The 10,227-nt window shown below is 35.3% G+C and overlaps 2 protein-coding genes across 4 annotated transcripts; one reads left to right on the top strand and one right to left on the bottom strand.

The window, feature by feature from the left end:
- Positions 1-346: 346 nt before the first annotated feature.
- On the top strand, positions 347-6,598 carry LOC107222699 (transcription initiation factor IIA subunit 1). 3 transcript variants are annotated; one of them, XM_015662169.2, is made up of 7 exons: positions 347-644; positions 1,437-1,647; positions 2,120-2,476; positions 2,939-3,144; positions 3,812-3,955; positions 4,131-4,220; positions 4,314-6,598. In XM_015662169.2, the coding sequence occupies exons 1-7, from the start codon at positions 621-623 to the stop codon at positions 4,419-4,421; spliced, it is 1,140 nt and encodes a 379-aa protein (XP_015517655.2). In that variant the 5' UTR covers positions 347-620; the 3' UTR covers positions 4,422-6,598. The 3 variants fall into 3 exon arrangements, with proteins under 3 accessions (XP_015517655.2, XP_046592530.1, XP_046592529.1); XM_046736574.1 differs by having other exon boundaries at positions 348-725; XM_046736573.1 differs by lacking the exon at positions 347-644 and adding an exon at positions 733-1,058.
- Positions 6,599-8,162: 1,564 nt separating this feature from the next.
- On the bottom strand, positions 8,163-9,668 carry LOC107222718 (ATP synthase subunit gamma, mitochondrial). Its single transcript, XM_015662204.2, has 2 exons — positions 9,545-9,668; positions 8,163-9,275 (listed from the first exon to the last, which is right to left on the bottom strand). The coding sequence occupies exon 2, from the start codon at positions 9,254-9,256 to the stop codon at positions 8,372-8,374; it is 885 nt and encodes a 294-aa protein (XP_015517690.1). The 5' UTR covers positions 9,257-9,275; positions 9,545-9,668; the 3' UTR covers positions 8,163-8,371.
- Between the last annotated feature and the right edge of the window lie 559 nt (positions 9,669-10,227).

Genomic DNA, 10,227 nt, shown 5'->3' with positions numbered 1-10,227 from the left:
AAGAATGAATATCCGCGATCTGTCATTGCGGAACGGACATACATTTTGTGTCCGATTCACGATGTAAGAAGGGTAAACAGGTTGAAGTCCGACGTTACCAGGTCAAGAAATCTCCACAATTTCGACACTGATACCTGAGGCAATTCCGAGCCCAACTCATTTCATTACGTCTCGAAATGTCGGACGTGCTAGCACCGCTAGCACACATTTCGGAATACGTCCAGTATAAAGCAGAATGGCTGCTTCATTTTGACGTATTCAGGAACTCCTATGATAACTATTGAACGTAGTCACTTCCATTATAACTTTCACCTTGTCGAACCGTAAACTAGGCTCAAAAAATTACGTTATGCGTAAATCGATTAGTTTTACCGTAGTAAAAACTATCATTGCAATTTTTTAGGTTATATTCCTTCATATCACAGTAAGCTGTACATAAGGCTAAAATCACGAGAGTAGTTATGTTGATCGACGTAGTTGAGCCATAGGGTGGAATGGGAGCTGTTGAGAAAGTATAAAAGAGCTCGAGCAACGCGGCAGGTCGGCTTCTCAGAAGCGGGCATTGATTTAGGATTATTCGTATTGTTGTTCTATTGATTGATAATACGAATTATCCCATAATGGCCCTGAGTCAAACTAGCGTGGTGAGTAATAAAGAAAAACCACGAAAATAATATGCTAATGAAAAATACAGGAAACAAAGCATCGTGCTTAACGAGCCGTATGTATGTATTTACGTCTTGCTTTCGGTAATATTAACTTGCTGAAGGCCTTGGACGATCTGTCAATAGTGTAATCTTCGCTATCTTAATGCCTTTGTGACTGTTGTACTCTGTTTTGAAGTAACATTTGACTCGTTACTTGAAAAATGAAGTCGCTCGAAACATCGTTAAATAAAAATATTTATAATAAACGTTTATCGTTATTTTCACCTTCAAAACATGAGGATATCTTTATCGCCCTCGACACGTATGCGTAACGTGTTACACGACATGTTCAACGAAATGTTCATTGATTACACAATTACAAGAGAAAATAATATTGTTGTCATACTTAACGTAAGTAACAAAATATTAAATACCCGTCGATATTATTTTGATGATGATTTTATTTCTTTTTTAATTGAATAGAATTCTTTAAGAGGCAACAAAGTATTGCAATTCCAACTCGTATGCTATTTTCGCCTCACATATAAAACCTTTCTAGCTAGCTAGAGAAGTGTTTTTCTAAAAACATAATTCAGCAATGCTTATACTTCAGAAAGAAGCAAGAAAAACACATTTTACAACTGTGACATTTTACCTAGAAGTTAAAAAGAAATATGCAGATTCATCCACTTTTTTGTCAACGGCCATCTAATACGACATAAGGTGGACGTTACTTCAGTAATATTTTTACACAGCACAAAAGTGAGTAAAATGGTATTTTGGTTTCAGTTGAAGTTATACAACACAGTCATCGAAGATGTCATAGCTGGCGTGCGTGAATCATTTTTAGATGAGGGTGTAGATGAGCAAGTATTACAGGAGTTGAAACAAATATGGGAGACAAAATTAATGTCCAGTAAAACGTTCGAGGTGAACCCAGATCCACCAGAGCCCCAGCCTCCTCAGCTTACCACCCACAAGACAGCGGCAACAAATAAAGGTAACAATTTTGTAATATTTGATGGCTGTAGTCATATGTTATTGCTCACTTTTTGAAGTATTCCAAAACAGGATACAGCTTTATATGTGAAAAAATTTTACCGCACTTTGCATGCTATTCAAGCTGTATTCTACTCCGTACAAGAGATTTTGAATTTTATTGCAAGTTGTGTTTTTTTAAGACTCCATGCGCTCAAATTTTTTCAATTATCACAATCACATGTACATACTCGCAGAATCAAAATACACTTTGAACCTCTAAAGTGAATAGTTTTATACAGAAAAAAAGAATCCACATCTGGCGAAATCCGCACGTATATTACATATGATAGTAATGTCTAGACGTGACTGATCAATATTTTCTTGATGTTTGCTATTTAATTATTCTATATGTACAAAATTTAGTACGTATTTTTCAGATTGTATTGAAATCAGTAAACATTGATATTTAATGTTGGCTCTCATTTTTACAGCTGGAATTGCTGGAAATCATTTTGTGCAACAACCGTCAACTGCAGCTGCAGTACAGCAACAGCAGCAGCAGCAACAACAACAACAACAACAACAACAACAACAACAACAACAACAACAGCAACAACAGCAGCAACAACAGCAACAACAACAACAGCAACAACAGCAGCAACATGCACAGCAAGCGGGCCATCCTGTGCAACAACAATCAAGTGGTATTGCGCAGCAGGTAGTTACTGCTCCTGCTGCAGTTTTGGACAGACAAGTCCCAATTCAAATCACTCTTCCTGCACAAGCTGGTCAGCCCGATGCTCAGCCCCGAGTTCTCACAATACAAGTCCCAGCCTCAGCGATTCAAGGTAAAATAACATATCCTACTACAGTTTTAACCCATAAGTTACCGGATTACGAAATAGCTTGCTGAAAAATATTTTTACTGTCCAAAGCACATTTAAATGATTTCCTAGAATGCAAAGTCTACTTAAAAAATAAAATTAAAATTTCGAAAATCTTGCCCTATTTTGACAGTGTTCGTATGGATGAAATTGATGTCTTAATGGTACAAGTAGCTACATTTATGCACTTTAACTCTTCATTATGGACGTCAGGTTTCTTAGCGCTAGTGAGCACGTGGGGTCTTCGAGGACCCATTTTTTTGGAGCTATATTTTCGCAAAATTCTGCTAATCATTGAAACATAGATTCAAGTATTATTGATCTTGTTATTGCAATTGTAATGCGAATAAAAATTGCCAAAATATTTGGATATCTGTTTTTGTGCAAGATAAAAAGCTTTGGTAGTCACAGACATTTTTGTTACAGGTAACCAATTACATACTATTTTAACTGGTCCTGTAATTACTGCTGCAATGGGACTCCCTGCGAACCTGGCATCAACATTGTTGCAACAACATGTAAATGCTACGCTTCAAGGACAACCTACGCTTGCGCCTATTCAACTAGCCCAACCAACTGTTGTAACACAGAATACAAACAGTGTAACGACACAGCGAACTGCCCAAAGTCAGGTACGAGTATATGTTTACGGAATGGTTAAATTTCTTTTAATTTGTTTTGAGTTGTTCTAGAATAAATATTGTATACGTTGAATATTTCGTCTCTTTCACAATTAATGCCTTTTCCGTCAGTAGGCTCAAAAGTTAAATATATTCCGATTCTTGATTCGTCATCACTTTACTTCGTCAGTACTTCAAAGGTTATGCAATAGATAATTGACTTTACATAAAACTTGTTTTTCACAAATTTTAGGAATCAATGACAATGACAGCATACTTGAAGTTGGTCTTTCCCGCGTAATCATAGCTACTAAATACAGGGTGACGTAGCACTATCACCCCATAAGCTCACTATGTATTCCTCGTGAAAATCTACGACTGAAACGTTTGTTATTTCTCACTGACAGATTGTCGTTTGCGATTTACAGTTGTTTGAAAATGGCCAAACCGGTATCATCTGATGGTTTAGATCAGGGCTGGTGGATAGCCATGTGCTCCACAGCTGTCCTAAGCGATCAAATACTACCGGACTGGCTAATTTCAAACGTAATTCGCGAACAACAAGTTTCCTATTAGAAATAAAAACGTTTCAGTCGCAGACTTTCACATTGATAGCTTGTGGAGTGATAGTCGTAGGTCACCCTGTATATTTCTTACATTCCTATTCCATTGATGACAGGGTAACATAGCTCAATTGGATGGGCCTGTGGTTGATACGTCTGATGAAGACGATGATGAGGAAGAAGAAGATAATGATGATGATGATGAAGATCTTGATGATAGAGAAGAAGAAGAAAATGATGACGCTGCTGCACGTGAGGAGGTAATATTTTTTCAGATTTAACGTCGTGTAATTATCTTCCTATTTGGATAATGCATATGATATTTCTAGAATGTTTCATATACGTTCTGCTTTACGTTTAAGTGTTTTGTACTAGAGATTATATCTTTATTTAGTATTCGGAATTATTGACGTTCATGTGTGCGCATTATTTCAGGAACCACTGAATTCTGAAGATGATGTTACTGATGATGATCCAACAGATTTGTTTGATACGGATAATGTAGTTGTCTGTCAGTACGATAAGGTTGGTACTTTGGTTGTTATACTTGACCATTTCGTTTGTGCCTACTATTTGGACAGTAATAATTAATATATTTGGAATTTTACTGCATTTTAGATCACAAGGAGCAGAAATAAGTGGAAATTCTATTTAAAAGACGGCATAATGAATCTAAGTGGGAAAGACTATGTTTTCCAAAAAGCTAATGGGGATGCAGAATGGTAAGGGGCCCACTGCTACTTTTCTTTTAACAATAAAAAACCTATTCTTCTTTCCTCGTCTCTTATATCTTTTGTGCAGTCCTGTGAATCACATTGTTATGAATTAATCATTCACAGTTACTTCAAAATCATAATAGTATTAATAAGCATTATAAACCAATTACCATTACTCATTTAAAATGATACATGTAATATCAGGTAATATAAAATTTGTTATTAAGCAATTGGATGTTTTACGGTCTTGTGGACAAAATTCAAACTCTTGTATTTTTTGATTATAAAAATAATATATATATATATATACCTATATCTAAATCCGTACTGTTAGGTATTATCTAAATTCTTGCTTTTAATTTTTGTAAATAAAATCTTTCGCAAATATCACTGCACTGGTTTTGACAGAATATAATATAAGGGAATTCAGTTAACTTACTCAGGGATGTTTTGTTGTGGTATATATAAGTAGACTTGGAAACGGTAATAAAGTATACTCTAATTTTATAAATCGCATGGAACTGCATTGCAAGATAGAAGTGATAGTTGTAACATGATTTTTATTCATCTGATACCGATTAATTCCGTTTTGAATTTATAATTCTTGACCCTTACTCACTTACAAGAGGAACTGCCAAATTTCAATAATATTGCGACTGGAATAGACTTGTTTTTACTTTTGTACGCATTTGTAAATCTTATCATAAGATAGATTTTATGTAATTCCAAAATTGCGATTTATAAATAATTTTCTGAATTTATTCTCTGCGTAAATCTAATATAACATAGAATGAAGAATTATTATGCCTATTTCACTTGGAACACGGATACTAAATAATACATGCTTAAATGGTCTACTAAACGATGGGCCAGTTTAACCTTTTAAGGACGGGACTGGTCGAAATTTCGACCACTGGGTTGGTCGGATACTCCACGTGAGAAATTCATTGATATTATACACAAATTTCGTGTAAAATAAAAGGTCGATTTCAACGTAAAAATTCCCGTCCTGAAAAGGTTAATATGCTTTGGGAATAATAATTTTGAAAGTGAATCACCAGTGTAGTTGTAAATTTTAAGACAAAATACAGGTTAGTAATTAGGAGATTAAGTTTTAATTTTTGATTATACTGTATACTTTCACAAAGACTGTGCTCTAATCTAAATATCTGGTTGATTTACAAATGAAATTGCAAAATGGTTAAGGAGTTTGAGTGTACGCTCACTTACAAATTTTGTTGATTCTCGTGAATATTATTAAATCATGGATTATTTGAAGTAAAGTGCCTATGGGTAAAGTGGCGTGTGGGAGTTGAATTTAAATGTGAAACAGACTATTAAGCAAATGATATGCTCATAATTTTTGTTATAATTACCTGGGATGTAAATATATTGTCAAATGTTGTGGAAAAGTGATTATCGAAACGAAGTATAATAGTAAATTATTCCCGAGTTCATAAATTAGTTCATATTTCATTAGATTCATAAAATGGGTCAGACTTATGTATAAATTAAATTAAAGAAACTGATGCTGGGACTTAAGTAGTCGAGTGCACAAGAATCTATACTTGAATTTATTCAACTATGTAATTCTTATATAATTCTTCAACTGTATTGTAATAAAAACGTTTTTGCAATTCATTTCGAATAAAGAATCGAGCATAATCCAAAACTAGTTGGAAAAATATTTTAAAGTTACATGTGAAATAGGTATAGAATGAAGATTTAATAGGTATATTTGAAAACCATCAATGGTTGAGTATTTTACTTCATCTGAAGAAGCAAACAACTTAGAATGAAAATTCTGTAAGTTCATGAAACGAATGATTTATATACTGTAGATTTTCAAATGCTCAATTCATTAGTAAAAAAAAGAATCCATAATTGAATGCAAATTATCACTGCTTAACAACTGCGGTTTCAATACTTTTCATTGATACATATGTATATAAATCAGTTGAATAGTGTTGTGTGTACGTATAGTGTATTTGAAAATTCTTAGAAGAATAAAAGTGTCTTATGCTGCATACATGTATACCTACATTTGTAAAAGTATTTTAAATAAAGAGGGTCTATTACTGTAGATTATATTTGTCAATCGTAAAATTTTATACCCATGAATCGATTTTATTTGAATCAAATCATCTTCTAAACTAAATATTTTCATTTTTGCTACCACAAACGTATCAGTTACCCACGAAAAATCTATTTGAACTCAACGTCAAACTGAAGTTTGAAAATAGAAGTCTATAATATTGTTTTGCAAATGATGAACCTATACTGGCAGATATCACGGTACCATATCAGATTACCAGCAACTATTTCTAAAGTAATCATTTAGAATAGAATAAAATCGTTTACTCACAGTGAACATTTATCATAGAAGTATTACTACATTAGTTGTATATGCTTAACTAATCTGTTTTGCTCCGATTTATAGCTACAAATTATGAAATAACACTCATGTTAACACTCTGTTTCCCCGACTCCTCCTTGAAATCTTCATTTTGTCAGGTATGCACTGAGATGCATCATTTAGCAACAGCATTTGCTCCTGAGATGATGTCTATAAGTTCATTAGTGATTGCAGTTTGACGTGTACGATTGAACTCACGTTTCAACGCTTCTGATATTTTTGTGGCATTTTTTGTAGCATTTTCCATGGCCACGATTCGAGCTGCGAGCTCACTGCAGGCTCCTTCTTTCATCATCCAGTATATAAGTACTACGTAAGAGAACTCCAAGTAGCTTTCTAAAATTTCTTGCTCTATTTCATCGTATATTGCAAAGTTTCTTCCTGCATATACTGCAGTTTTGTTATATAAATCCGTAACGTCTACCTTATATGACATGCGGGATAGACATTGGTTGTAATGCACTTTAGTCACTGTATAATTACTTTTGGTGTTGCATTCATTTATTTTCATGGCAATAACTGATGCATCCAAAAAATTGATATTTTTTTTTCCAACATCTTTTGCTGTCCAAATAAGCTTTTCCGGTAATGTTTTCGAAAAAATAGACACAGAATACTGACCGACACATACCAGTCTACTTTTTGACGCTAAGCTTAGATTGTTGACAAGACTTGAATTAATTACTCTTGCTATCCCAGAGTGAATAGCTCCGCATAATCCGTTGTCAGATGTTAAGGCAACAATCAACTGAGAGCCGATTTCTACAGGAAGATTCACTCCAATTTCTTCATAAAAAATTTTTTGTCCTTTCCCCAAGGATCTGGCATTTTCAAGTTCTTGTTCAGCTCGAACAAACTTTGAGGTAGAGACAATTTTCATTGACTGTGTTATCTTCTTAGTATTTGACACTGATTTAATACGATTTTTTATTACTTTCAATGTTGTCATATCTCGATTTATAAGATTAATTTACACTTGGTTGGCTTCAACGTATTATATTACATTGACATATTTTGTAAATTTATGCTTCTTTGGCGAACAGGTAAAACTAATAGTAATTATGACTGCTAAAAGAGGTTCAATCATAAATCTGACGTTTATATTCAACTTATACTTAATCTTCGATTGTCAGGCTTTTCTGCTATTACACTATAATGTGTGATCAAAATATCTGATTCGCAGGTATTCTTTTGTGAAAAAAATAATTGGCATCTTCATTCCAAATGAAACGATAAGAATAATAGACATGGATTGTACATAACTCCTAAGACTCGATGTGCATTAAAGAGACGAACTTTATAAGGACAGAGAGGAATTGAATAACATTCTACAGATTATTATTTACAGTGAGTGTTGATATTTATTGCGGGACAGGCCTCCTCTATGGAGGCAATGTTACATGATACTGTATACAAGTTGGATATTCTTTCACGGTGCTTGTAAAGCTACCAAGAATTTCCATATTGCGTCTTTCTTTCAAGAGCCACTGTTGCGAAGAATATTAAATCTATCTGATTTCTAAACGTCCCCTATAGCGGTATGCTTAATCAAGCGCAGCAGCTCCAGAAATAATTTCAATAAGTTCTCTGGTGATGACAGCTTGGCGAGTACGATTGAAGGTCAGAGTGAGTTTCTCAATCATTTCACCGGCATTCTTACTTGCGTTATCCATAGCAGTCATCCTGGACGACTGCTCGCTGCAAGCACCTTCTTTCATACTGTAGAAGAGCAGAGAAGCTAGAGAAAACTCGAGATAGCTTTGAATGACGGAATCATCTAGTGAATCATAGATGGACAATTTCGGAGCAGTGGCAACTGAATCTTTGTCGTACAAAGGCAAATCTGCAACTCCATAGGAAACGACAGATTTGAATTTATTGTAGACAATGCGTCCAGATGCAAAGGAGTATCCACTGTTTAAAATCTCTGCAGCCAATTTGGAAGCATCAGTAAAAGTTGGTGGCAGGCGACCAACTTCGGAGGCAACAAACAATATATTATTGGCAAAAATTCGGGCTAAGACAGCTCGTGATTTTTCACCTACGCATATGATTTTTGTGTTCTCTTTATCTGCAGGATTTGCAAGGAGCTGATCTCTAATGTTGCGGGCAACTCCTGTGTGGCAAGCTCCGCAGAGACCTCGGTCTGAGGTAATTGCAATTACGAGTTTGCTCGGTACTCCTTCCGGTGCTGCAATTTCAGCTTTTTCATAAAAAGCTTTGGTGCCTTCTCCAAGGGGGCGGGCCTGTTTCAAATCCCTCTCCGCACGGTTGTACTTAGCAGCGGACACCATCTTCATCGATTGAGTAATCTTCTGGATGTTTTTAACTGACTTCAGACGCAGTGAGATGGATTTTAAAGTCGCCATACCCCGCTGTTGAAGCTGCTGCGAGTGCGCAGGCACTAAAGTTAACGTCTGACGAAGCATCTTTACTTTTGGCCTGCCCCTGAAATTAATTATAATCGTAAAAAGACTTGCTTACAAGGTGAATTATGTCAGACGAGCAGAAATTTATGCCTGTGTGCGTGCATAAGTGTGTAGACATTTATGTAATCGATTCACGCAGATAAGTCATGTGCCGATTTAATGTATGCAAATAATAACGCATGATTGTACATCGGTCAACGACAATAAAGTCCTTGGATAATGATTAAACCACGATACAATTACAATTTACGGCTTCTTTTGTTAAAAACAACCGTTCCAGACACTTACCCAGAAATTTGGCAGAAAGTTAGGTAGGAAAAGCAGGGACAACCTAATCCACAGATACTCTACCGCAAAGAGCATATGAGTAACAACCGGGACTAATGGTCAATGGCCAACTAATGGATAGACAGACGAAATTGCTGACAAGGTAGACACGAATACGAAGGCCTATCCTGTTTGTTATGTTAATTTGTCATCCCTGCTATAAAATATTTCCCAGCCCCGTCGAGTGAATTAAATATTGTAAAGCTTGAAAGGATTAAACCATTGAACAGCTGTAAAACCATTTAAAATTTTTTATATCACGTAGGCCGCTTTTCAAAGATCATCTCCCGGCCGTTGACTCAGCTTGAGCGGCATAATGTTTAATTCCACCGCCAGATGGATGCACCACTATCAAGTCATAAATCTATTTAGGAAAAAGAACGGTAATGTTCTTCGACTTTGGCGTATGATGTATGATAAAACATGCATACATATAAGTTCAGGCATTTAATATTACCCTATAAATGTGAATATCACTTTCATTTCATATCAAAAAATAACACCCGCAAAACACGGATCAACCTAACCTCAATGTATGGCTCAATTTCTGGTTTCACATAGATAGACGAACGCGATTGGCAAACGGCGATCCCCCCTGTCTTCCCTCAGTGGAAATAAGTGAAAACGAATAGGGTGGATGTTTC

The sequence above is a fragment of the Neodiprion lecontei genome, chromosome 4, assembly GCF_021901455.1.
Source record: "Neodiprion lecontei isolate iyNeoLeco1 chromosome 4, iyNeoLeco1.1, whole genome shotgun sequence".
Lineage (NCBI taxonomy): Eukaryota > Metazoa > Arthropoda > Insecta > Hymenoptera > Diprionidae > Neodiprion > Neodiprion lecontei.
This window is presented reverse-complemented; position numbering and strand designations above follow the sequence as displayed.

Bases quoted from the DNA above. Each gene is read 5' to 3' on its own strand.
- LOC107222699 (XM_046736573.1), top strand. From the start codon at position 942: ATGAGGATATCTTTATCGCCCTCGACACGTATGCGTAACGTGTTACAC. The intron at 1,059-1,436 runs GTAAGTAACAAA...TTTTGGTTTCAG, and splicing joins ATATTGTTGTCATACTTAAC to TTGAAGTTATACAACACAGT. The intron at 3,145-3,811 runs GTACGAGTATAT...CATTGATGACAG, and splicing joins AGCGAACTGCCCAAAGTCAG to GGTAACATAGCTCAATTGGA.
- LOC107222718 (XM_015662204.2), bottom strand. From the start codon at position 9,256: ATGCTTCGTCAGACGTTAACTTTAGTGCCTGCGCACTCGCAGCAGCTT.